This window comes from Leucoraja erinacea, chromosome 37, assembly GCF_028641065.1.
Source record: "Leucoraja erinacea ecotype New England chromosome 37, Leri_hhj_1, whole genome shotgun sequence".
NCBI lineage: Eukaryota > Metazoa > Chordata > Chondrichthyes > Rajiformes > Rajidae > Leucoraja > Leucoraja erinaceus.
Genome location: NC_073413.1, coordinates 1,452,684 through 1,480,401, shown reverse-complemented (window position 1 = coordinate 1,480,401; position 27,718 = coordinate 1,452,684). Strand labels below are relative to the sequence as shown.

The 27,718-nt window shown below is 49.5% G+C and overlaps 2 protein-coding genes across 3 annotated transcripts in view; both read right to left on the bottom strand.

Moving 5' to 3' along the window:
• tab1 (TGF-beta activated kinase 1/MAP3K7 binding protein 1) overlaps window positions 1-5,045 on the bottom strand; it is a 40,797-nt gene extending 35,752 nt beyond the window's left edge. The window contains exons 1-3 of one of the 2 annotated variants that reach the window (XM_055663005.1): window positions 4,949-5,045; window positions 4,491-4,627; window positions 2,296-2,446 (exon numbers count right to left, since the gene is read on the bottom strand). In XM_055663005.1, coding sequence (XP_055518980.1) covers window positions 2,296-2,446; window positions 4,491-4,627; window positions 4,949-4,981 — 321 coding nt within the window. In that variant the 5' untranslated portion in view covers window positions 4,982-5,045. The remainder of the gene's footprint in view (window positions 1-2,295; window positions 2,447-4,490; window positions 4,628-4,948) is intronic. The other variant, XM_055663006.1, reaches the window with a different exon arrangement.
• A 4,885-nt stretch (window positions 5,046-9,930) lies between these two features.
• LOC129713700 (protein FAM227A-like) overlaps window positions 9,931-27,718 on the bottom strand; it is a 50,799-nt gene continuing 33,011 nt past the window's right edge. The window contains exons 8-13 of the mRNA XM_055662950.1: window positions 27,561-27,690; window positions 23,752-23,865; window positions 22,168-22,280; window positions 20,278-20,425; window positions 13,597-13,667; window positions 9,931-10,146 (exon numbers count right to left, since the gene is read on the bottom strand). Of these exons, the coding sequence (XP_055518925.1) occupies window positions 9,931-10,146; window positions 13,597-13,667; window positions 20,278-20,425; window positions 22,168-22,280; window positions 23,752-23,865; window positions 27,561-27,690 (792 nt within the window). The remainder of the gene's footprint in view (window positions 10,147-13,596; window positions 13,668-20,277; window positions 20,426-22,167; window positions 22,281-23,751; window positions 23,866-27,560; window positions 27,691-27,718) is intronic.

Sequence of the window (27,718 nt, the reverse complement as noted above, 5' to 3'; positions counted from 1 at the left end):
TACAATCTATATTACTAAAACTCTGTTCTTGACCGGTTTTGGCTTTCTGTGCTGCGGTTTCCAAGAGTACGCCGCCACCTACGGCCGTCATTTTGGCAACCTCGCTCAGAGCCCCCCTCCGCCGCATGTGTGCCGAGGATTTTTCCCGTCAATGCAAATTGACAGAGATTTTAATGTTTTTACAACATTCCCCATTCTCTCTGCTGCCCCTGCTGGAGGGAGGGGGAGGGACTATAAAACCAGGAAGTGGCGTGCCTCAATCAGTCTCTGCAAGTGGTGTGCCTCAATCAGTCTCTGCAAGTGGTGTGCCTCAATCAGAGCTTTGAATGACACTGACAAATGTCTACAGCACTGTGAGTACCCTTAATTTGGATTGAAAATGAAAATATGGTTAGAGGTAAAAAAGCACTGCCTGCAAATGGTTGTTTGGGTTTGGGTTGAAGTGAAAAGGCACTCTCTCTCCCCCCCCTCTCCCTCTTCTCTCCCCCCCTCCCACTCCTCTCTCCTCCCCCCCCCCCCCCCTCCCCCTCTCTCTCCCCCCCCTCTCTGTCCCCCCTCTCCCCCTCTCTCCCTCCTCCCTCCCCCCCCCCCTCTCCCCCCCCTCCCTCCCCCTCTCCCCCCCCCCCCTCCTCCCCCTCCCCCTCTCCCCCCCCCCCCCCCCCCTCCCCCCCCTCCCTCCCCCCCTTTCCTCCTCCTCCCTCCTCTCTCCTCTCCCCCCCCCCTCTCCTCCCTCCCCCTCTCTCTCCCCCCCCCCCCCCCTCCCCCCCCCCCTCTCCCTCTCCCCCTCTCCCCCCCCTCCCTCCCCCCCCTCTCCTCTCCCTCCAATCCCCCCCTCCTCTCCTCCCCCACCGTCCCTCCCCTAAAACCCCCATCCCCCATCCCATCACACCCCTACACCACCCCTACCCCCCCCCTGCTCCCCCACCCCTCATCTCACCCCCCTCTCAGCACTCCCTCTCTCGCTCCCCCCCCTCCTCCCCTCCATTAGCATGAGTGCAGGGGGGGGGGAGGGGCGAGAGGGGGATTGCTGAGAGGGGGGTGAGATGAGGGGTGGGGGAGAGGTGGGGAGCAGGGATGGGGTAGGGGTGTGTGGAGGGGATGGGGGTTTAGGGGGTTTTGGTCTAGTATATATTAATGATTTGGACGAGGGAATTGAATGCAACATCTCCAAGTTTGCGGATGACACTAAGCTGGGGGCCAGTGTTAGCTGTGAGGAGGATGCTAGGAGGCTGCAGGGTGACTTGGATAGGTTGGGTGAGTGGGCAAATGCATGGCAGATGCAGTATAATGTGGATAAATGTGAGGTTATCCACCTTGGTGGCAAAAACAGGAAAGTAGACTATTATCTGAATGGTGGCCGACAATGGTCACTATTTACAATACCAACCATTGTTACATAATCTCCAAAATTGGTAATCATGCCATGTGCTCATCCAACATGGGGCGCTATTTACAGAAGCCAATTAACCTACAAAGTCATGCATCTTTGGGATTTAGGGGAAACCGGAATACCTGGAGGAAACGCACGCGGTCGCAGGGAGAAAGCGCATACTCCAAAAAGATAACGACCGAGGTCAAGAGCGAACCTGGAACGCTGGCGACGTGATGCAGCAGCTCTACCGGCTGTGCCACCCAGGTCCATCCACCTCTGACACTGTAATATTCACTGGTAGACAGAAATGCTGGAGAAACTCAGCGGGTGAGGCAGCATCTACGGAGCGAAGGAAATAGGCAACGTTTCGGGTCGAGACCCTTCTTCAGACTGATGTGGGGATGGGGGCGGGAAGTTTCATTTGTTCTTTTAATTAATTTATACTCTCATGTGGAGGTTGCAAATGAAATGTTATCAGCCTGTGCGCCCTGAAATCTGTTACAATCTTTGAGCAGGACAATCGAGCACATCTATAATATTATCCCAGCCTAAAGGGCCTGTCCCACTGTACGAGCTAATTCAAGAGTTCTCCCGAGTTTCCCGATTCAAACTCGGAGAATTATGGTAATAGCCGCTCGTAGGTACTCGGAGCTCTCGTGGACATTTTTCAACATGATGAAAAATCTTCACGAGCTTACCGCGTTTCCCGAGTACCTGCCGTCAGCGTTACGAACCGCTAAGAGACGCCCCGAGCTCCGATGTACCCGCTACGTACATTCTATGTGCTTACCATGAGTTAGATTTTTTTTTTAACTCGGGAGAGCTCTTGATTTACCTCGTACCGTGGGACAGGCCCTTTACTTGATACTTACTTACGCAGCCGGCAAGCCCCCAACAGGAGGAAGTAGACGGAGAGCCAGTACCTGCAGTAGCACCTTGCGTACGTCAGCATCATTGCGACTCAGGGTCAGCTGCCCCAGCAGCAGCTCTGCCGTCAGCCTCTGCGTCACAAACTGCGACACCCGGCTGCCGTCGTATCCATTGAAGACCCCGTAAAGGAAGCATTCGTCTTCCCTGGAGGAGAGAAAAAGGAAATTAGTGGCAGCACAATGGAGTAGTTGGCGGAGTTGCTGCCTCACAGCGCCAAAGACCCGGGTCCAATCCCGACCTGGGATCCGGTCTTGGAGTGGCCTTCCCCACCATCCAAGGGATTTACCGGAATCGCTGCCTCAAAAAGGCAGCCAGCATCATCAGAGACCCACACTACCCTGGCCACAGACTCATTTCACCCTTGCCATCGGGAAGAAGGTACAAGAGCCTGAAAACTGCAACGTCCAGGTTCCTCACATTTATCCACATTATACTGCATCTGCCCACTCACCCAACCTGTCCAAGTCACCCTGCAGCCTCATAGCATCCTCATCGCAGTTCACACTGCCACCCAGCTTTGGGTCATCCGCAAACTTGGAGATGTCACATTTAATTACTTTGTCTAAATCGTTAATATATATTGTAAATAACTGGGGTCCCAGCACCGAGCCTTGCGGAACCCAACCAGTCACTGCCAGCCATTCTGAAAAGGACCCGTTAATTCCTAATCTTTGCTTCCTGTCTGCCAACCAGATCTCTATCAATGTGAATACCCTGCCCCTAATACCATGTGCTCTAAATTTGCACACTAATCTCTTGTGTGGGACCTTGTCAAAGACTTTTTGAAAGTCCAGGTACTCTACATCCACTGGCTCTTTCTTATCCATTCTACCTGTTACATCCTCAAAAAATTCGCATTGATTCCAGAATAATCCAGAGATAACTACCCTGGTGGTACTTCATTCCCTTTCCTTCCTACGTCATTGGTGCCACCATGTATAACGACTTCAGGTTGCTCCCTGCCCAAAAGCATCCAAAGAATGTCATGCAGCCGCTCTAAGATATCTTGGACCCTGGCACCAGGGATGCAACACACCATCCTGGGGTCTCGACTGCTGCTTAATGTCACAGAATCGCATGTCTGTGCCCCCCAACTAAAGAGTTGCCAACCACGATGGCTCTGAGTGATGGTACTGCTTCCCTGCAGAGCATCAGAACCAGGCTCGGTGCCACAGCCGTGCCTGGTAATGGTGCTTAACCCTGACCAGTCATCCCCACCGACAGCATCCAAAGGGGTGTACCTGTTTTAAAGGGGATGGCCATGGGGGTCACCTGCACTCCTTGTCTATTTCCCTTCCTCGTGGTCACCCACCATCTCTCTTCTTTGTCCCTGGGCATCACATACTGGCCACATGTCCGAGAAGCACTCATTCTCCCGAGTGGAGCCTGAGGTCATCCAGCTGCAGCTCGTCCCACAGCGCAGTATATAAGCAGCTGCGACTGGACTCAATCCCACAGGTGCGGTCATCAGGGCCACCAGTGGTTCCCCTGACCTCCCACATTCAGCAGGAGGAGCACTGTACCAATTTCCTGTACCAGTGAATTATGAAAGAAAAACAAAATCACAAATTCACACACTAAAACAAATTCGACTTTATCATCTGTATTAGCCAACTGAAAGCTCCAGAGCCAAACGCGCGCATACTTGCCTTCCACACAGCCTCTCTCCCTGCACAGTTGCTCCGCTACACCTGTTAGCTTTATGTTAGCTGATCAATTTGGATGCTCCAATTGATCCACTGGTTACTTTTAAATTGTCCCACCTCTCAAGTTACCTGGCTCCACAAATCCCCTGCTTAGCTTTTTTTTAATGTTCCCAGACTGAAACTGAATGTCAGCACTGCCTTCCTGCTGTTGTCCTGCCTCTCAAGTTGTATCAACCTATTACCTGCTTCTCCTGTCTTCCAGCTTTCTTCCCCCCATTGCCATCAGTCTGAAGAAGGGATACCAACTGAAGCATCACCTATCCACGTTCTCCAGAGATGCTGCCTGACCTGCTGAGTTACTTCAGCGCTTTGAGACTTCGTTCAGCTCCTCTACGGCCGAAATGCACACGGATGGGTCTGCAATGATTTTGAGCAAATCAGTTTTGATAAGATCAAAGCCAAGGTCTTAAAATCCGATCACACAACCGAGACCAAATCTCTTAAAAGTTGGACCTATTGGATGGTCAAGGGTTCAAACTCACCGAAACCTCAGCCAACCGTCCTCCAGGCTGTGGGCCTCAGTGCTGGTCCCGTCCACCTGGTAAATGCGGTTTGTGCCATAGCCGATCCCCGACAGATGGCACACCGTGAGGTCATCTGTCCAGCTGGTCTGCTCCTGCTTTGGGTGGGGAATCAACCATCAATGTCCACCCACAACACTGACCAACATGTGTACAGTGAGGAGGAGGAGGAGGAGGCAGGGAGAGAGTGAGGGGGAATGAGGAGGTGATGGGGCAGAGAAAAGGGATGTGTGGGGTGAGGAAGATAGACAGAGGGAGACTGGGATGGAGGGGGAAATCAATGGAGGGACGGAGAGGCGATGAGGGAAGGGGGGGGGAGGAGGAGGTAGGGGGAGAGGGACGAAGATCAACAGCTGCTCGCAAAGTCCCCCTCCTCCCCATTTGCCTGATTCTCCCCCTCCCTCATCTCAGCTGCTTACATTCTGTAGACCCAGTCTCCTCTGCGACGCCATTACAGCGGAAGCACGTCAGCCCCGTCACACGTCACAGAAATTCTCGGCCGGAGGATGACGCGCCGTGGGCGGGGCCACTGACGTCAGGCCAGAGACGTCTGGTCGAGGCAGTGACGTCGCGTCGTGGGCGGGGCCTAGAGAGGGGAAGTGGGACCCGACGAGTGGAGGAGGGGCCTGGGGAGAGAGGGAGGGGCCTGGGAATGGGGACTGGAGAAAGGGAGGGGGGCGTAGAGAGGGGGAGGAGCCCGGGGGGAGAGAGGAGGGGGGGGGGGGGGGGGCAGAGAGAGAGCGGGATGGGCTTAGAAAGATGGAGGAGCCTGGGGAGAGATGGAGGGGCTGGAGACAGATGGAGGGCATGGAGAGAGGGGAGGGGCCTGGGGAGAGGGGAGGGGGTGGAGAGGATGGATTAAGGGTAGAGAGGGGAGGGGCTGGAGAGAGAAGAGCGACATGGGGAGGGGGCAGCCTGGGTAGAGAGGGATGGGTGTGGGGAGGGGCCTAGAGAGGGGGGGGGGGGGGCTGGAGAGAGAGGGAGGGGCCTAGAGAGGGGGGAGGTCCTGGGGAGAGGGGGCGGGGCCTAGAGAAGGGGGGGCTGAGAGGGGGAGGGGCCTAGAGAGGGGGGGGCTGGAGAGGGGGAGGGGCCTAGAGAGGGGGAGGGGCCTGGGGAGTGGGAGAGGGGCCTAACAATTCAGTAATGTCAGTCCCACGGATTCAGCCGCGGGACTGACATTACTTACCATCACCCGGCGGGGTCACAACATCTGAAGCCTGGATCGCCTCGGCGCAGATGGAGAACAAGAAGGGATGAGACAAAGACTTAAGACTTTTGCCTTCCATCACAGTGAGGAGGTGCCTGGTGAGCTCACTGTGGTGGATGTTAATTTGTGTTTATTGTGTGTTTTTGTCATTTTGGTACTATATGTAGGACTGCAAGGCAACAAAATTTCGTTCAGACCGCAAGGTTTGAATGACAATAAAGGCTACTTTGACTTTGACTTTGATTGGGGGAGGAGCAGAATTGTCTACATGGGTTTCTTTAGTTTGAGAGGAGTGCGGATCAGGCAGCATCTCTGGAGAGCATGGATAGGCCACGTTTTGGGTTTGAACCATTCTTCAGACTGAAGAAGGGTCTCGACCCCAAACATCACCTATACCTTCTCTCCAGAGATGCTGCCTGTCCCGCTGAGTTACTCCAACATTTTGTATCTACCTTCGATTTAAACCAGCATTTGCAGTTCTTTCCTGCACATCCAGACTGATTGTGTTGGTTGGAGGAGTTGGGGGAGGGGGGGGGGGGGGGAGCTGAAAGGGGTGGGGGGTGGAAGCTGGAAGAGAGGTGGGGGCAGGACAAGGCCTGACAGAGTAATAGGTGGATACAGGTGAAGGAGGCTTTTGAAAGGCAGATGGCCAAGACAAAGGCCAGAGAGGAAGACTAAAGGTGGGAGATAAGGATAGAAGAGCTCCAAATTGTGAAACGCAAAGGAAGGAATACAAGTGGAAGGGGAAGGGAGAATTGTGGCTAGTCCAGGTGAGGAACGAGGAAGGAGAAAGGAGAATGGGAAAAGGGGGGGGGGGGGTGTTAAGCTAACTAAAATTGAATAATTCAATGTTCATAATGTGTAGGAAACAACTGCAGATGATGGTTTATACTGAAGATTGACACACAATGCTGGAGTAACTCAGTGGGTTAGGCAGCATCTCTGGAGAAAAGGAAATGGTGATGTTTCGGGTCAGAAACCTTTTCCAGAGTGAAGAAAGGTCTCAACCCAAAACGTCGCCTATTCCTTTTCTCCAGAGATGCTGCCTGACCCGCTGAGTTACTCCAGCATTTTGTATCTATCAATGTTAATACTGTTGGTTTGTAAGCCACCCAAGTGGAATATGAGGTTCATTGATTTTGGGGTAATGCCAGGGTTTGTTGTTGATCCCCACTGCCCAGTGAGATGGGGGCAAGCCACCACCTTGAACCACTGAAGACTTCTGGTGAAGCGGCTCCCACAGGTCTGCCAGGGATAAGCTTCCAGGGTTTAGACCCAGCAACGATGCACAAACCAACAACGGTGTGTGATGTGGAGGGAAAACTGCAGATACAATGTGCTCCCATTACACTGGTATTTACTGAGCTCATATGTTGCTGAGGTGCTCTTGGGGTATCCTAGATGACTAACTGCGATTCATTTTGCAGATAGTATATCTCTGTGTCCCAGTGGTGGTGTGAATGAATATTTTTGATGGTTGATGAGTTACCATTTAAGTATTTAAGAAAGAACTGCAGATGCTTCCATCCCCCCCCACCACCCCCTCCACCGCACATCAGTCTGAAGATGGGTCTCGACCCGAAACACCACCTATTCCTTCACTCCATAGATGCTGCCTCACCCGCTGAGTTTCTGCAACACTTTTGTCTACCGTTTAAGTATGATTTGTCGTGGATGGTACCAAGTTTCTATGGAGTTTTGTGTACCTTCGATCTTCCAGCATCTGCAGTTCCTTCTTGAACACGATTCTATGGAGTTTAGTTTAGTTCAAAGATACAGCGCGGAAACAGGCCATTCGGCCCACCGAGTCCGCACTGAACACTATCCTACACACACAAGAGACAATTTACACATACACCAAGCCAATAAACCTACAAACCTGTACGTTTGAGGAAACCGAAGATCTCGGAGAAAACCCACGCGGTCACAGGGAGAACGTACAAACTACATACAGACAGCACCCGTAATCAGGATCAGGATCGGGATCTCTGGCGCTGCAAGCATCGTAAGGCAGCAACTCTACCGCTGCACTACCGTGGCTGCCCACAAGTTAGAACAGTACAGCACAACTCGGTTGATGTAAAAATTGTCCCTAGTGGGTGTAGGATAGTGTTATTGTGCGGGGATCGATGGTCGGCGCGGACTGAACTAAACTAAAGCACATGACCAGACCCAGGGCCGGCTTTAAGCCGATTGGACCGATTGCTCCCAATTGGGCCCTGTGCCTAAGGGGGCCCCGTGCTAATTTTCCGTATTTCGTACGGAAATATGAATTCGCGTTGTTAAATACAGATTTAAAAAAACCCCCATTCACCTTGTTAAAAACGAACATGGATAAAAACCTTTGCGCAGGCCATCAGACAAAAATGATTTGTTAACTACCACTGTTAGCACTTGTTAACAGTCAGTAGTTAACACATAGTTAAACAATGTGTCATCAATGCATCGATCCACATTCCTCAGTAAATGTAATTGTGTTTAGACCAAGTATTAATGATGCCGCGTTCCTTTGAATAAAATTCACGGGACAGTCCGTTGCTGGGGTGGAAGGGGTCCCCCATAATCTTGCTGGCTCTGGATCGGCACCTTCTGGTGTATAGGTCCTGCAGTGGGGGGCCTATCTGTGTGTGTGTGTAGTTGTGTGTGTGTGTAGATGTGTGTGTGTGCGTGCGTGCGTGTGTGTGTGTAGGTGTAGGTGTGCGTGCGTGCGTGTGTGTGTGTAGGTGTGCGTGTGTGTGTAGGTGTATAGATGTGTGTGTGCGTGTATGTGTGTAGGTATGTGCGTGTAGGTATGTGCGTGTAGGTGTGTGTAGGTGTGTGCATGTGCGCGCGCGCATCTGTGTGTGTAGATGTGTGTGTGTAAGTGGGTGTGTGTGTGTGTGTGTGTAGGTGTGCGAGTGAGTGTGATTGAGGAGACGCTGTGTGATACCAATGGAAGAGGCAGGTGTTTTGACAGCTACTTTACTCTGCCGGTATCAGGTACAGTTGACGGTGTCAGCGTTGTGCTGAGATGACCCCCTGTGTTGAGCGGGGCTACTGCACTAAGGTTGCAGCAGATTCATTTTCACCTCCTTCAGTTTCAGCAGGTTCTGATGTCCGGCTTTAATCACATCACGGTACGTGGGAGCATCATCTGTAAATCCAGTGTCAAGAGAAAGTGCAGGAAAGGTGACGTTTGAAATGATTCATGCTGGACAGAGCAAGGCTTGCCCTCCAGCTGACAATGTCTCAGCGCCCCCATAGACCGGGATTGCACCCAACCTGCCCTTGGCATGGAGCTGGTCTACCTTCCACCAAAGAGCGTTCCTTAAAACAGGCGGTGGACCGGGACAAATTAAATCAGCCACTTGAAGCACAGATGGGTAAGGTAAGGAGAGGAGTTGCCATACCAGGCTGAGAATGTGGCATCTTGTCAGAATAATTTCTATTGCGCATTCCTATCAAATATACTGTCTCTACAGCAGCTCCGTTTATGAGGATCGGCTGTTCTCTCCGGGTGCTCCGGTTTCCTCTCACACTCCAAAGACGTACAGGTTTGTAGGTTAATTGGCTTGGTATAAGTTTTAAATTGTCCCTCGTGTGTATAGGATAATGTTAGTGTGCGGGAATCGCAAGTCGGCGCAGACTTGGTTGGCTAAAGGGCTTGTTTCTGCGCTGTGCCTCTAAACTGAACTAATACTAGGAGCCTGCAGCGAAGGCCGCAGATGGCAACAGGATCAACAAGCTCATCAGGAAGGCCGGCTCCGTCCTGAGGGCAGAGTTGGATTGATGGGAGGTGGTCTTGGAGGGGAGGATGCTCCTCAAACTGCGGAGCATCCTGGACAATACAGCTCACCCCCTCCATAAACGCACACTGGTCAACCTGAGGAGCACCTTCAGCAACAGACTGGTTCCACCAAGATGCAGCACAGAACGCCACAGGAGATCCTTCTTCCCTGTGGCTATCAAACTGTACAACTCCTCCCCCTTCTGTCGTGGGGTAGACTGAATCCCCTCTCCCCCCCCCCCCCCCCCAATCTTTACACATCCCCAATCCTGGACTTTCCCACTCATCGCTTTAGTTTCATGTTTCATGTATCTTGTTGTGTTATTAATGACTGTTGGCAGACCAATTCCCCCCTGGGATAAAGAAAGTTCTATCGTACCGTCTGGAGCAGAAGATTGCCTTGCTGAAACCTAGCGTCTTGCAGGTGTTCACTGTTTTGCAGTGAAGAGCACAATCCCACAGGAAGAGAAACCAATAAAAGGATATGGTGGAAGGCGCTGGATCTCTGTTCTGGTCACAAAGATGTTTTCTCCAGCATGTGGCTCCAATTTCTGACCTTGAAGGAAGTTGAGAACGAGAGGGCTGAAGCCAAACAAATTGTACAAGTTCTTCATGAAATCAGGCCCTCGTCTGGCTACAGGTGGCTGTAGGAAAGAAGAGGTTATTCAAACTTGTGGGTGTGTCTGTCAGTAACCTCTCGCCCCACCTCTGGAACTTCTAGTACACTCCACTCCCAATCCCTGGGATACTCATACCATCGCTCTGGAGCTGCGGGACTTACGATGAATAGGCAATAGACAATAGACAATAGGTGTAGGAGTAGGCCATTCGGCCCTTCGAGCCAGCACCGCCATTCAATGTGATCATGGCTGATCATCCCCAATCAGCACCCCGTTCCTGCCTTCTCCCCATATCCCCTGACTCCGTTATCTATAAGAGCCCTATCTAGCTCTCTCTTGAAAGTATCCAGAGAACCGGCGTCCACCGCCCTCTGAGGCAGAGAATTCCACAGACTCACAACTCTCTGTGAGAAAAAGTGTTTCCTCCGTTCTAAATGGCTTACCGCTTATTCTTAAACTGTGGCCCCTGGCTCTGGACTCCCCCAACATTGGGAACATGTTTCCTGCCTCTAGCATGTCCAAACCCTTAATAATCTTATATGTTTCAATAAGATTGCCTCTCATCCTTCTAAATTCCAGAGTGTACAAGCCCAGCTGCTCCATTTTCTCAGCATATGACAGTCCCGCCATCCCGGGAATTAACCTTGTACACCTTTGCTGCACTCCCTCAATAGCAAGAATGTCCTTCCTCAAATTAGGGGACCAAAACTGCACACAATACTCCAGGTGTGGTCTCACTCTTGAAAAACACTCTTGAGGCTGCTGAGAAGGACGATGAGCTGAATGACAAGGTACCCACAATGTTCATCATCGTCTTCTCCGTGGATTGTCACCTTGTCGTGGTGGAGAAGCTTGTGTGGACCTGAGATCCTGAGAGCGATGCCGTCTAGAGCTATGCTCCTTGTAGGGCCACCCATGGCGGTAAGGTCGAGGGGGAGGTCTCTGACAAAGACCTCAAAGACCAACCAACCACAAAGATCCAACCAAGACCTTAATGGTGAAACAGGCAGAGGACGATGGCTGACCTTAGTGGAGCGTCACGATGGCTGGGAAGGCGGATGAAGGCTGCAGCAGAAAAGGGTCTCCGGTCGTCTTGGACTCCATGCCACTGGATCCTGACCCAGATCTGTCAAGGATCGTGGGATGGCTGTCTGTGCACCAGTCTCCCCACGTTAAACAAAGTCACGCACAGGCGTCCTCCATATAAGGAATAACACCCTGGAGACGCCCATGATCAGCCACGTCCGAAGGGGGCCTAAGAGCTATTCTGAGATCTGAAGATCTAGGAGCACATAGTTCCTTGAAGGTTGCGTCACAGGTGGATGAGGTGGTCAAAAGGGCTTTTGGCACATTGGCCTTCACCAGTCAGAGTATTGAGTACAGAAGTTGGGAGGTCATGTTGCAGTTTGGTGAGTCCGCAATTAAAGTATTGTGTTCAGTTTTGGGCACAATGTTAAAGGAAAGATATTGTTAAGTTGGAAAGGGTGCAGAGAGGACTTACAAAGATGTTGCCACAACTCGAGGGTCTGCTCTATAGGGAGAGGTTCAGCAGGCTGGGACTCTTATTCCCTGGAGCATAGGAGGATGAGACGTGATCTTTTAGAGGTGTATAACATCATGAGAGAATTAGTTTGAGTAGTCTCTTGCCCAGAGCAGGGAAATCGAGAACCAGATGGCATAGGTTGAAAAGATGAAGGGGGAAAGATTGAATAGGAATATGAGGAATTTAATGCACGCAAAGGGTGGTGGGTGTATGGAACGAGCTGCCGGATGAAGTAGTTGAGGCTGGGACTGTCACATCGCTTAAGTAACATTTAGACAGTTACTTGGGTAGAACGGGTTTTGAGGAATATGGGCCAAACGCAGGCAGGTTGGACTAGAGTAGATGGGACATGTTGGCCAGTGTGGGCAAGTTGGGCAAAAGGGTGCGGAGTTGATCGCTGGACGTCATGGACTAAAGTCATTCCTCCACAGATGCTGCCTGAACCGATGAGTTCCTCCAGAACTTTTGTTTTTTGAAGTTCCAGCATCTGCAGTTCTTTGTGTCTCTAACAAAAACGGCTTGTTGGGTGTTTACAAAAACATTTCTATTTTAAGGGCCTGTCCCACTCTCCCGAGTATTTCACAAATTCTCCCGAGGTTTCCCCTTGATTCAAACTCGCGGAATATTGGTAACGAGGAAGAGTTCGTAGATATATCGTAGTGGCTCGTTATGCCAGCCGTAGGTACTCGTGGCATCAGGTAAGTCGGGACGTTTTTTCCAGCCCGATAAAAAATATCCACAAGTAAAAAAATGGTCGGGATGAAAGAAATTGCAACTTTTTACTCGTAAGGAGGGCATCGAAATACTAGTGGAATTCGTAGACAAACTCGTAGGAGTTCGTGAACATAGAAACAGAGAAACATAGAAATTAGGTGCAGGAGTAGGCCATTCGGCCCTTCGAGCCTGCACCGCCATTCAATATGATCATGGCTGATCATCCAACTCAGTATCCCGTACCTGCCTTCTCTCCATACGCCCTGATCCCCTTAGCCACAAGGGCCACATCTAACTCCCTCTTAAATATAGCCAATGAACTGGCCTCAACTACCCTCTGTGGCAGAGAGTTCCAGAGATTCACCACTCTCTGTGTGAAAAAAGTTCTTCTCATCTCGGTTTTAAAGGATTTTTCCCCCTTATCCTTAAGCTGTGACCCCTTGTCCTGGACTTCCCTAACATCGGGAACAATCTTCCTGCATCTAGCCTGTCCAACCCCTTAAGAATTTTGTAAGTTTCTATAAGATCCCATCTCAATCTCCTAAATTCTAGAGAGTATAAACCAAGTCTATCCAGTCTTTCTTCATAAGACAGTCCTGACATCCCAGGAATCAGTCTGGTGAACCTTCTCTGCACTCCCTCTATGGCAATAATGTCCTTCCTCAGATTTGGAGACCAAAACTGTACGCAATACTCCAGGTGTGGTCTCACCACAACATAGTCGTGGAAGGTCGTAGGAGTTCGTAGATCACCATGATGTTGATTTTTTTTTTAATCCTTTAAACTCGGCAGAGGTTTTGAATTAAGTCTTGAAAGTGGGACAGGCCCTTTACAGTTCTGTTTAAGAGGGAACTGCAGATGCTGGAGAATCGAAGGTTACACAAAAAAGCTGGAGAAACTCAGCGGGTGCAGCAGCATCTATGGAGCGAAGGAAATAGGCAACGTTTCGGGCCGAAACCCTTCTTCAGACTCCCGAAACGTTGCCTATTTCCTTCGCTCCATAGATGCTGCTGCACCCGCTGAGTTTCTCCAGCACTTTTGTGTAACCTTTACAGTCCTGCTCTGGCTGCTCTGGCTGGAAGAGGAATGCCGACTGGACTGGTAACGAGGAGGAGGAAGCGTGATGATGGTTCTAGGATGCCACAGGTTGTCAATAGCAATGTCTGACAGCACATGTGGAGGGAGATGCGGTGCGGAGTGTGCTCCTGTGGCCTCACCTCTGTCGGCAGGGAAGCGCTGCTGATTCTGTAGCTCTTCTCCGTCTTGCTGCTTGACGCCGGGAGGCTGGCTACAAGGGAATGAAACACAGGATAGTGGAATGATTACAGCACGGGCGTCAGACCCTCTACCGGAGCACACCCTGGTACCACCCCAAGCCCCCGTTCCAGAGCCGTGTAAATGTTTCTTCACCAGAGAGGCGGCTCAGTGGCGAGGCCGGTAGAGCTGCTGCCTCACAGCACCAGCGACCCAGGTCGATCTAGACCTCAGGTGCTATCTGCGTGGAGTTTGCACGTTCTCCGCGCGGGTATCCACCAGGCGCTCCGCCTTCCTCCATCGTTCCAAAGACGTGCGGGTTTTTACGTTCATTGGCCTCTGTCAAATTCCCCACGCTGTGCAGAGAGTGGATGCATAAAAGAGAGGGATAGCAAAAAGCTAATGTGAATGGGTGATCGATAGTCATTGTGGACTTGGTGAGCTGAAGGACCTGATTCCACGCTGCATCTCTAAATCTCTATCTCTCTCCTGTCCGTGATAGAACCTGCAGGCAGGGTATCTGATGGCAGCATATTCCCATCAAAAGTATTAAGGGCCTGTCACACTTTTGTGACCTTTACAGGCGACTGCCGGCACCCGTCATAGGTCGCCGAAATTTTCAACCTGTTGAAAATTCGACACCGACCAGAAAGACGCCACGACTCTTTGGAGACCTCTCACAACCATAGGAGACCTCTCACAAGCACGGTCGCCAGGTGTCGCCTGTATGGTCGTGAGAGGTCTCCCATGGTCTTGAGAGGTCTCCGAAGAGTCGCAGCGTCTTTCTGGTCGAACGGTGAATTTTCAACACGTTTTGCTGACCTATATCGAATACTGGCAGTCGCCTGTAAAGGTCGTGTAAGTGGGACAGGCCCTTATTACTCTTCAATATCCTCCACTTCTCGAACTCTCCACTGTTCACTGTCTAGACTATTCCTCGTGTTATGCACTTCTATCAGTTCTCCCCCAGCCTGCCCTTGTCCAAAGAATCTTCAGCCTATCCATTTATCCTGAAACTGTAGCCATTCATCCCAGGAATTATTGATGGATTGAAAAATGCAGCATGGAAACAGGCCCTTCGACCCACCAAGTCCATGCTGACTGTCGATCACCCATTCACACTGATAACCTCTTTCATATTCACACCCTGCACAGTGGGAGCAATCTACAAAGGCCAATTTACCTGCAAACCCGCACGTCTTTGGGATGTGGGAGGAAACGGGAGCACCCAGGCAAAACTTAAAGGGCCTGTCCCACTTGGGCGTCATTTGCGGGTAATTTACGCGACATCATTTAAGCGTCACGACGCACGCATCATGCCGCGCACGTGATGTGCGCAGGGTGCGCATTACGGGCGCGTGGTACGTGGTGACGTGGCCAGTGACAAGCGGTTGCGCGCGGCGCCCCAGGATTTTGAGATGTACAAAATCTTCGCGAATGACGCCCAAGTGGGACAGTCCCTTCAGTGGTCATGTCAAGAAGGTGCAAACGCCACACAAACAGCAACCGGGGTCAGGGTCGAACCCGGGTGTCTGGAGTGGTGAGGCAGCAGCTCTACCAGCAGTGCCACTCAGCTACTCATTCTTGGCTAAGAAGGAACTGCAGATGCTGGGAAAATCGATGGTAGATAAAAATGCTGGAGAAACTCAGCGGGTGAGGCGGCATCTATGGAGCGAAGGAATAGGTGACGTTTCGGGTTGAAACCCGAAACGTCACCTATTCCTTCGCTCCATAGATACCGCCTCACCCGCTGAGTTTCTCCAGTATTTTTGTCTACTCATTCTTGTCACTCTTTTCTGATCCTCTCAAATGGCTTCACATCCTTTCAATAAACTGGTGACCAGAACTGATAATTCCAGTTGAAACGCAACATGATTTTTATACTCGCTGGTAAGCCTCAGAATCACATTCACTTCCCCAAATGTACTGCCTTGTTCAATGATCTGTACACCTATATCCCCCAGGTCCCCCTGTTCCTGCAGCTCTATTTGAACCACGTCTTTTGGCCCATACTGCCAATCCTCATTCTTCCCACCAAAATACAACAGAGCACATTTTAGTTTTGTTTAGTTTAGAGATACAGCATGGATACAGGCCCTTCGGCACACCGAGTCCGCGCCGACCAGCGATCCCCGCACATTAACAACACCCCACACGCATTAGGAACAATTTTACATTCGTACAATCAACTTACAAACCTGTACGCCTTTAGAGTGTGGGAGGAAACCCGAAGATTTCGGAGAAAACCCACGCAGGTCACGGGGGGAACGCACAAACTCCGTACAGACAAGCGCCCTTAGTCTGGATCGAATCCAGTTCTCTGGCGCTGTAAAGGACCTGTCCCACTTTCACGACCTAATTCACAACCTCTGCCGAGTTTGCCCTTGACTCATACTCGCAGCGTGGTCGTCACGAGGTCGTAGGTAGGTCGTAGGAGGCCGTGGTGCTCGTGGCATCAAGTCGGTCGGGGCATTTTTCTAGCATGATGAAAAATGTCCACAAGCAAAAAAGGTCGTTAATTAGATCATGAAAGTGGGACAAGCCCTTAAGGCAGTAACTCTACCGCTACGCCACTGTGCCATTTCTTGGCATTAAACTTCATCTGCCTAGCATCTGCCCGGCGTGTCTATTTTCAATAGCATGAATGAAAAACTGTCCACAAGTAAAAAAAAGGGAGAAAAACTCGTGAATTAGGAGCGAAAGTGGGACAGGGCCAAAACCCTTCTTCAGACTGATCGGGCAGTAGCTCTACCGGAAAAAGGAGGAGGAGCACGAAGGCTGGGGGATGGGAGGAGACAGCACTATGACAGCATAACAAAATTGGCATTCGAAATTCATCTGCCTAGCATCTGCCCGTTCCACCAGCCTGTCTATATCCTGCTGCAATTGATCACTATCTTCTTCACAGTTCACAACCCAGACAGGTTTTAGAATGTGTGCCTTGCAAAACCCACCTTCAGGTCATTCATTGAGCAATGGCCCCAACACCAATGCTATGGCATCTCAGTGGAATGCCATGGAACACTGCCGTGCAATAGATGCTCGGTGGACCCTAGACATGAATAAAAGGGAATGACAAATAAAAACGGAATGTAGTACATACAGTACTTGGGATTGATGTGCTGAAGGACAATCTGATTAGCATGAGCACAGTTGTGATGGTGCATTCTACTCGGTCGTTTATTCCTTAGGGACAAAGGCAGCGCCCATCTCAAGAAGATGGTGGTGAGCCAGTTTCTCAAATCACTGTGGCCCTTCTCATGAAGATGCTCCCACAACACTGTGGTGAGGAAGTTCCAGGATTTAAACCCAGCGATGACGAAGGACAAGTGATATATTCCCGGGCAGGGCCGGCCGTAGGAGGTGCGGGGCCCAATTGGGAACAATTGGTGAGCCTGCGATGCATCGTATAAAGGATGCCGTTACTAAAAGCAATGGAAAAGGGATTCAACACTCCCGCACATTCAGCAACAGTCCAAGCAACTGTAGACCGCAATATAGTCTTCTCCAGACGAAGATTAGCGGCACTAGCACAGAGCGCGGGGTGCGGAGCAATTGGTCCAATTGGCTTAAGGCCAGCCCTGTTCCCTGGACAGGTACTAATAATAATAATAATAATAGATTGCCAGAAGAGGTGATGTTCTCATTCACCTGCATTCACCAGAGGACAATAGAAGAGGTGGACTGAACTTTGGTGCCCTCCCTCACAGTGGGAAAAGCTGATGTGGATGTCTATGTTAAAGACTATCGTGCTCTGTGTTCTTTATTTTTATTCGTATGGCTGTATGGTGACCACATATTTCACTGTACCAATTGGTGCATGTAACAATAAATGTCTCTTGTCTTGTCTCTTGTCTCTTGTCTGTCTTGATGATAGCAGGTGCAGGTTGGGATGGGCCATTAGAGTAGCCTCGTCAAGAGTCGACACAAAGTGAAGGGTTCTCACCGGAAACTCAACAGCATGTTCTCAGAGATGCTGCCTGACCCACTGAGTTACTCCAGCACTATGTGTCTTTTTTTGTACACCAGCATCTGCAGTTCCCTGAGTCAAGAGTGTTTAATTGTCATATGTACCGACAGTGGAACAAAGAGATTTCACTTGGCTCCACCTGAACAGGCCCATAAACATAATAAATGACAGATAATATATGATAATCAACAATACATTAAATGTAAACCATTATTCTAGGTAGCCACGGTACAAGGGTTTGATAGACAGATATCTAGATAAAGGCCAGAGATGAAAAGATGAAAGACTAAAGGTGTAAGATAAGAAAGAATAGTTGTAAATGGTGAAGGAGAGTGGAATGTAGGTGGGGCAAGTCGATGGCTGGATTCCCCCTTTGGAGATGGTCACTTCTTGGTACATTTATACCATGAACGTGAGATGCTGTTCATCCAATTTGTGTGTGCGGCTTGTGTGTCCACACATCCCCTCCCTCGGGCTTGGTCTCTCGCAATTTCTCACTCCCAACTCTCACCCAATGTTGGCAGCCCTGTGTACTGCTCCACAAAAAAGGACACTAGGTGATGGAGTAACTCAGCGGGTCAGGCAGCATCTCCGGAGGACATGGAAAGGTGATATTTCAGGATTTCAGGTTGGGACCCTTCTTCAGGACTATGTTTAGTAGTCTATGTTTGTTTTGGTAAACCAGCCTCTGCAGATCTTTGTGTCTCTACTGTACTGTGTCTGTTCTAGTACACCTGCTGTGGTTCATGGTCCACAGAGGTGTCTCATTTGGAGCGGCCTATTGTGTTTATGACCAATCCCATTCAGTACACCTGTAGTCCTCCAGACTCTGCAAGGCCGTATATGTGGACAGTGCATCCAGTCTGGCCGGCTTCAGCGCTGGGTTTTGGGGTTGGAGCTCCACCTGGAGGCACCATGGTGCATCAGCAAGTCTGGAAGTTGCACGACAGCACCTTCACCAAGTGGTCGACCTGCAACTTGGTGTGTAGGAAGGAACTGCAGGCGTAAGAAAGAACTGCAGATGCTGGTAAAATCGAAGGTGGTCACAAAAAGCTGGAGTAACTCAGCCGGTCAGGTAGCATCTCTGGAGAAAAGGAATAGGCGACGTTTCCGGGTCGAAAGCCTTCTTCAGGCTGAGAGTCAGGGGAAAGGGAAACGAGAGACTTAAGGGCCTGTCCCACGAGCATGAGACACCATGCAGCAAGCGCGACCTAACGTGGAGTTGTGCGGAGCTGGTCCCAACATCGCGCGGGGCTCCGAAAAACTGACCGTGTTCAAAAATTACACGCGGCAACGGCCTGCCGGCCCTCAGACTCCTCGACACCATACGCACCGCCTTGACGGGCATACGCAGCGCCTCGACACCATACGCAGCGTCTTGACACCGTACGTCACGCACGAACATCCGCGGACTTCGCTTGAACTTCACGTCACTCACTCGACTTCCGCGCGGCCCCCGCTTCTGGTTTGGTCGCGCTCGCCGCATGCAGGCGCATGCTGATGGGACCGGCCCTGTACGGGGATCACTTGACCTCCGAGCGACCCCCGCGCAGCCCCCGCATCCGGTTTGGTCACGCTTGCCGCATGCAGGTCGCATGGTCGTGGGACAGGCCCTTTAGACGGCACTTGGCTCATTATTAACACATGTACCAAGACAGTGTAAAAGTTTGTTTGCGTGCTATTCAGTCCCATCAGGTATGTAGTGTGATGAACTAGGCCTTTGGGACGTTGGTCTGCATCAGGCAGGGAATTGAGTTTAGAATGTTTAAGAAGGAACTGCAGATGCTGGAAAATCGAAGGTAGACAAAAGTGCTGGAGAAACTCAGCGGGTGAGGCAGCATCTATGGAGCGAAGGAATAGTCAATGTTTCGGGCCAAAACCCTTCTTCAGACTGATGCATGGTGGGGGGTGGGAAGCAGAAAGGAAGAGGAGCAGCCCAAGGGGGAGCTGAGAAGGGGAGGAGACAGCAAGGGCTACCGGAAATTGGAGAAGTCAATGTTCAAACCGCTGGGGTGCAAACTGCACAAGCGGAATATGAAGTGCTGCTCCTCCAATTTCCGGTGGTGCTCACTCTGGCCATGGAGGAGGCCCAGGACAGAGAGGTCGGATTCGGAATGGGAGGTGCTGAGCCACAGAAGTTGGGACGTTTTCTTCCAGTTTTACAAGACGTTGGTGAGGCCACACCTGGAGTTTTGTTTGTCCCCTGACCACACGTCCCTGGAGTGCAGTGTGTGCCTGGAGCAGACTGCCAGGAGTGGTGATGGAAGCAGATGTGACTGTGCCGTTTAAGAGACTTTTGAAATAGGTTTGTGTTTATGCAAGGAATGGAGTGAAATCATAAGTGATGGAATTAGACCATTCGGCCGAGCATATCTACTCCGCCATTCAATCATGGCTGATCTATCTCCCCCTCCTAACCCCATTCATTCTCCTGCCTTCTCCCCATATTCTTTGACACCCGTAATAATCAAGAACCTCCACAGCCGTCTGTGGCAAAGACTTCCACAGATTCACCACCCTCTGACTAAAGAAATTCCTCTTTCATGGCTCATGTGCAGGCAGAGGTAATTAGTTTAAATTGGCATCGCGTCTAGCACAGACATTGTGGGCCGAATGGCCTTGTTCCTGTGCTGTACACATGGTCTATATTTATACATGGTAACTCCATTCCTACCATTGATCCCGAGTAGTTGTTTCTCCCTTGTGCAGGTCTCGTCCTCCTGCAGCTCTGAAGAGGATTTGCTTGTGCTCACTCTACCTTTCAGCCAGGATACGGAATTTATCGAGATTTTCGTCGCTCTCCACAATGTTCTCGAAGAAAGCTAAACCCAGAAGAACAGTGTTAGTTGTCAAGTGGAATTAAAATCAGTATTAGCTTTGTCCGAGTCCTTCATTTCACTCTAAGACATCAGTGTGCGGTTCCCGGAGGTTGCAGGTGGTTGCCGGAGGTTGCAGGTAGTGGAAGCAGGTAAGGAGACTGACTAAAACCTCTGGGAACCGCACGGAAACCTTGGGTGGGCGCAAAGTCTCCAGAGGTTTCCATTCAGGTTTCCTAAGTGGGACAGGGGCATTACAGTGCTTGCAGCGGCAGAGACCCAGGTTCGATCCTGACTACGGGGGCTGCCTGTACGGAGTTTGTACGTTCTCCCCGTGATCTTCGGTTTCCTCCCACACTCCAAAGACATACAGGTTAATTGGCTTGGTATAAGCGTAAATTGTCCCCAGTGTGTGTAGGATAGTGTTAATGTGCGGGGATCGACGGTAAATGCAGACTCAGTGGGCCGAAGGGTTTGTATCTCTAATTGAACTGAACAAGTGGCAGCAGGCAGTGGATAGGACTGTCTGGGTACTTTTGTACCTTTGTCCGTGCCAAGATGTGGCGGCACCTTGTGTACTGTTCAGGTTGGATGCAAAACAAAGCATTTCACAGCACTAGGTACATGAGACAATAAAGTATCATTCATTCATTCATTCATTCATGCATTCATTCATTCATTCATTTAGAGGTGGAGACGTCAAACCAGCCTGTAGCAAGATTCAAGAGTGTTACATTATCATGTGTTATAGAGTGATACAGCGTGGAAACAGACCCTTCAGCCCAACTTGCCCACACCTGCCAACATGTCCATGCTACACTAGTCGCACCTGGCCACGCTTGGTCCATATCCCTCTAAACCTGTCCTATCCATGGTACACAAAAATGCTGGAGAAACTCAGCGGGTGCAGCAGCATCTATGGAGCGAAGGAAATAGGCAACGTTTCGGGCCGAAACCCTTCTTCAGACTGTACCTGTCTAACTGTTTCGGAATGGAACAATGAAAGCCTTACCTCATAACAGGTCTGTAAACACAGTACTCAATAGATAACATAATAAAACTAACAAAAAAAATAATTAGATGAATATAAACACCCAATATTAGGGCAAAATGAAGCAAAAGCCTGAACTCCCAAGTGCAACCAAGACAGTTTGTAGTTCAAAGTTTAGTTGGTGGTTGTAGTGTTCAATGCCCTGATGGTATTTGGGACAAAGTTGTTCTTGAACCTGGAGATCACGGTCATATCAAGGCATGAGGATATCAGTATGGATTCATAGGACAGTCTCTTTGTAACTCCTTAGTCACCTCTTCCCCCCCGCAAATAACACTTCCCATCTCAGAGTACCACCGTGACCGTCATGTGACCTGCGTTGGTTTTCTCCGGGATCTTTGGCTTTCTCCCACACTCTAAAGACGTACAGGTTTGTAAGTTAATTGGCTTGGTCTAAATGTAAATTGTCCCTAGTGTGTGTAGGATAGTGTTAATGTGCGGGGATCAGTTGCGGTGGACTCGGTGGGCCACGTCGTATCTCTAAACTAAACTAAACTAAATGAGATTAATTGACCTTGGCATCATGCTGGGCACAGGCATTGTGAGTTGAAGGGCCTATTCCTGTTGTACAGCTATTAGGTTCTATGTTCTTATTTATTCCACCAAATTGAGTGACCACAGATTTTCCACATGTCTGCAACGTTGCAGTGTTTTAGCACGCCACATATTTCAGTGTTGTTCTCTGCTCTTTACTCACCTTGCTGGATCTCGACATGACGGATCTCGATGGGGAAGTTGCCCTGGATCTTGCAGTTGTTGCTGGAATCAGCTTCATGGATTTATCCAAGTCAAAGACCCATTCTTTTCTTCCTATAAAATAGACAAATCCTACGATGGAAACCATTGCACATTGCCGCAGATTACCAACTCACGTCTACACTCATTCACAGGGATGGTGAAATAGCGCAGACATAACCGGTATTAAAGAACGAGGCTTTAGGTAAAGGGCCTGTCCCACTTACGTGTCCTAGGCACGCAAATTACGTGACCTCGTCGTCGCGTTGAGGCGCACAGGCATCGTGTGGCCGCGCGGGGCCGATCCCACGGAGAAGCACGGAGGTGTATGGTGTTGTGCGCGGTATCGCGATAACTGACGGCCAAAGTGGGACAGGCCCAAGACCCTGGCGTGACGCAACGTCTTGCCTTCAGCAGCAGCAGAAGCAGGCAAACGATCGCCGAACTCGGCCTGGGGCTCACGGCCGTTGCAGTGCGGATATGCCCCCACTTCTACCCCCAGAGCGGGGCCAAGAAAATTGAAGATAGACACAAAATGCAGGTGTAACTCAGCGGGACCGGCAGCATCTCTGGAGTGAAGCAATGGGTGATGTTTCGGGTCAAGACCCTTCTTTCAGACTGAAGAAGAATCTCGACACGAAACGTCACCCATTGCTTCTCTCCAGAGATGCTGCCGGTCCCGCTGAGTTACTCCTGCATTTTGTGTCCATCTTCAGATGGCTGCCACTCCTTCTCCTTATCATAACTTTCACTCTCCCTTTCTCGCTACTCTTTCCCTCTCTTCATCAGCACCCCCTTCTCTCCTTTGCCCCCTCTAGCAACTTGGTGCCTCTTCTGTTACCTGCTCCTCTTTTTGGTCAGTTAATAATCTAGAATCTAAGGGAAAAATTAAGCAGGTCATGTTCATAAGTGATAGAGGCAGAATTATGCCATTCGGCCCATGAAATTTACTCCACCATTCAATCATGGCTGATCTATCTCTCCCTCCTAACCCCATTCTCCTGCCTACTCCCCATAACCCCTGACACCTGTACTAGTTAAGAATCTATTAATCTCTGCCTTAAATATATCCATTGACTTGGCCTCCACAGCCTGCTGTGGCAAAGAATTCCACAGATTCACCACCCGCTGGCTAAAGAAATCCCTCCGCATCTCCTTCCTAAAGGGATGTCCTTTAATTCTGAGGCTGTGACCTCTGGTCCAAGACTCTCACACCGGTGGAAACATCATGTCCACATCCAGGTCTTTCACTATTCGGTAAGTTTCAATGAGGTCCCCCCCTCGTCTTTCTAAGAGCTCTTAAAGATAGCGGCGTCAAGGGATATGGGGAGAAGGCAGGAACGGGGTACTGATTGTGGATGATCAGCCATGATCACATTGAATGGTGGTGCTGGCTCGAAGGGCCGAATGGCCTACTCCTGCACCTATTGTCTATTGTCTAAGCCACTCATTCCTGGGATCAGGTCCTTGCTTCACATTGTCAAAGCTGCTAGGCTGGGTCTCTGCATGCAGTGAATATCCAACTCATCTTCCCTTGTCATTGTACCTCTCTTATTTTGGTCTCCTTCCTGTGCGGTCCGCAGTTCCATCTCTTTGACCTCACGCGGCAGCAAGACATCACATTTCCAGTTTTTATATATCCTTGGAGTCGGGCGAATCCCTGGAGAAAACAAAGGGGGCTCAGTGTGGGTCTGACACACACCAGGCGAGGATTATGTGAGGGTAGAAGCAAAGGTACATGGATAGGACAGGTCTAGAGGAATACCGGCCAAATGCGGACGTGGGACTAGTGTAGATGTGACATGTTGCATGGAGTGTTGACCTTCATAACAAGAGGATTTCAGTATAGGAGTAAAGAGGTTCTTCTGCAGTTGTATAGGGCTCTGGTAAGACCACATCTGGAGTATTGTGTACAGTTTTGGTCTCCTAATTTGAGGAAGGACATCCTTGTGATTGAGACAGTGCAGCGTATGTTCACGAGATTGATCCTCGTTGCAGCCCCAACGACAACGGAGACCCGACAAAGAAAAGGTCGGGTCTCCCGTGCAGGGAGAGATTAAAAGTTACCCCCTCCCTCCCTCCCCACTCCCCCCCCCCCCCCCCCCCCCCACACACACCCCCACAAAAAATAACCAAAACTACATAAAAACATAGACAAAAAATAATAAAAACGCAGACGGGCTGCAGAGGCCGCTGCTGACGAGAGTCGCGCCGCAAACCTGTACGTCTTTGGAGTGTGGGAGCAAACTGGAGCACTCGGAGAAAACCCACGCGGTCACAGAGAGAACATACAAACTGTACAGACAGCACCCGCATTCAGGATCGAACCCGGGACTCTGGCGCTGTAAGGCAGTAGCTCTACCAATGTGCCACTGTGTCGCCCTCAATGCCATTGAATATTAAATGTCATTGTATATTAAACTTGTTACTCTAGATTTTCCTCACTCTTAAATTGGAACAACAATTCACTGAGTTGTAGCATTGTAAATAAATATAATGACTTGTTAAGATGTCTGGACAACGTGCCTCAGTGAATTAAGTGCGGTAAATCTAGAATACAAGATTCAGATTCAGATTCAGATTCAATTTTAATTGTCATTGTCAGTGTACAGTACAGAGACAACGAAATGCATTTAGCATCTCCCTGGAAGAGCGACATAGCAAACGATTTGAATAAATAATAATAAATGTCCACCGAGGTACATTGTTGAGTAGAGTGACAGCCGCCGGAAAGAAGCTGTTCCTTGACCTGCTGGTTCGGCAACGGAGAGACCTGTAGCGCCTCCCGGATGGTAGGAGGGTAAACAGTCCATGGTTGGGGTGAGAGCAGTCCTTGGCGATGCTGAGCGCACTCCGCAGACAGCGCTTGCTTTGGACAGACTCAATGGAGGGGAGCGAGGAACCGGTGATGCGTTGGGCGATTTTCACCACCCTCTGCAATGCCTTCCGGTTGGAGACAGAGCAGTTGCCATACCATACTGTGATGCAGTTGGTAAGGATGCTCTCGCTGGTGCAGCGGTAGAAGTTCACCAGGATCTGAGGAGACAGTGTTTCCTCAATGTTTCATGGTTACTTTATCTCCTGAGTGGATGAGTTTGTGGAATACTGAGTTTGGGTCTGGTCCGAAGTATTACTTGGGGAGCAAAGTCAGATATGGACAAGTTGAGCCACTACTGGAAAAAGTTGAGGATATTAGGAAATGACATGGACCTGAAATATTTCCAATCTGCCAGATGTCATCAACAAGTCATCTGGGCTGAGCCTTTGGCAGAGCTAACCACATTTTGGCCTGATCTCATCCATTGGACCTCTGTAGCAAGAATAACCTTTGGAGGTCTCCAGAGTTCTTTGTGCTTTGATTTAGAATAATTCTAGTATTCTATTATCAGGAATTATTATTCTAGTATCAGGAACATAATCTCCAGATATATTAATTAAAATAGAATGTAATACACTTTTTCAAGACTTGTATTAAAGTAATGCTTTAATACAGATCTTGTTTTCAGTTTTTTTTAGCTCTACTCAATAACTAAAAATCTGTAGCCTCCTTTTGCTCTGGTATTTTATTTAATTCACATGCTTAATTAATAATGTTTTATTATTATTGTTTAATGTTTTATGTATCATTCTTAACTGTCACTGTATGTCATGTTGTCATTTGCGGGCGGAGCACCAAGGCAAATTCCTTGTATGTGAATACTTGGCTAATAAATTTATTCATCATTCATTCATTCATTCAATCATTCATTCAAGAAACTGAGATTAGTCATTAAGATATACAGGCAGGAGGCATTTGAAATAAATATATAACATGCTGAGGATATTCAGCTATGCAAATTTCTATTTCTGTCTCCCTGGGGAATAAGGAAATGGCAGAGAAGTTTAAGAAATATTTTATGTCTGTTTCAATGAAGAAGAGACTGGAACTTGTCAGAAAAATGAGAATATGAAGAATCTGGTGAGGATCAGGGTTTTCAGGAGACTAATTTCAGTTAAAACAAGTATTGGCCAAGTTTGTCAGACAGAAAGCGTATCTCTGCTAAGGGGTGGCACAATGGTAGAGTCGCTGCCTCCCAGATTCGACCCTGACCTCCGGTGCTGTCTGTGTAGATTTGCTCCTTCTCCCTATGACCGAGTGGGTTTCCTCAGGGTGCTCCAGTTTCCTCCCAAATCTCAAAGATGTGCGGGTTTGTAAGTTAATTGGCCCACTGTAAATTGATCCTAGTGAGCAGCGAGTGGATGAGAAAGTGGGATAATGTAGAAATGAGTGTAAACAGGTGATCGATGGTCGGCATGGACTCAGTGAGCTGAAGGGACTGATTCAATGCTGTATCTTACAATCAATCAATCTAACACCATAATATAAACCCTGCAATTTTGAAAGACATGGCTAGAGGGGCAGCATGGTGGTGCAGCGGCAGAGTTGCTGCCTTACATCGGCAGAGACCCGGGTTCGATCCTGACTATGGGTGCTGTCTGCATGGAGTTTGTACTTTCTCCCCATGACCTGCGTGGGTTTTCTCCGGGAGCTCCAGTTTCCACCCACACTACAAAGACAAACAGGTTTGTTGGCTAATTGGCTTTGGTAACAATTGTAAATTGTCTCTAGTGTGTAGGATAGTGTTAATGTGCGGGGATCACTGGTCGGCGCAGACTCGGGCTGAAGGGCCTGTTTCCGCGCTGTATCTCTAAACCAATCTCCAATAGATTTGTCAAACATAAATCCATGCTGCTTCTGTTAAATCTTGACACAAAGTGCTGGAGTGTGTGTGCGCATGCATGCGTGCATGTATGTGTATGTATATGAGTGTGTGTATTTATGTGACGTATGTGTATCTATGTATATGCATATGTGTATATGCATGCATGTGTGTATATGTATGTGTGCATATGCGTATGTGTGTATATGCTTGTGTGTATGTGACAAGCTCTGTGTATGTATGTGTATGTATATGTATGCGTGTATACACGTGTGTGTGTATGTGTGTGTGTGTGTGTGTGTGTGCGTGCGTGTGCGTGCATGCGTGTGTGAGTGCGTGTGTGCGTGTGTGTGTGTGTGTGTGTGTGTATTTGCGTGCGTGTGTGTGTGTATTTGCGTGCGTGTGTGAGTGTGTGTGTGTATATTTGCGTGTGTGTGTGAGTGTGTGTGTGTGTTCATGTGTGCATTGTATTAATCATGGTGCCTGTGTGTGAGTGTGTGTGTATGTGTGTGTGTGTGTGTGTGTATATTTGCGTGTGTGCGTGAGTGTGTGTGTGTGTGTGTGAGTGTGTGAGTGTGTGTGTGTGTGTGTGAGTGTGTGAGTGTGTGTGTGTGTGTGTGTGTGTGTGTGCATTGTATTAATCATCGTGCCTTACCTCCAAACCAGCAGTACACAACGTCGCACACTTTAGCTTTGAATTCATTGTTGTCGAACTGAATCAAGGACTGGGGGAAACTGCAGCAGAAACTGATGAACACGGCTTGGCTGAGGCTGCTTGGCAGCTCCTGATGGACAACAAGAGCAACATTGAGA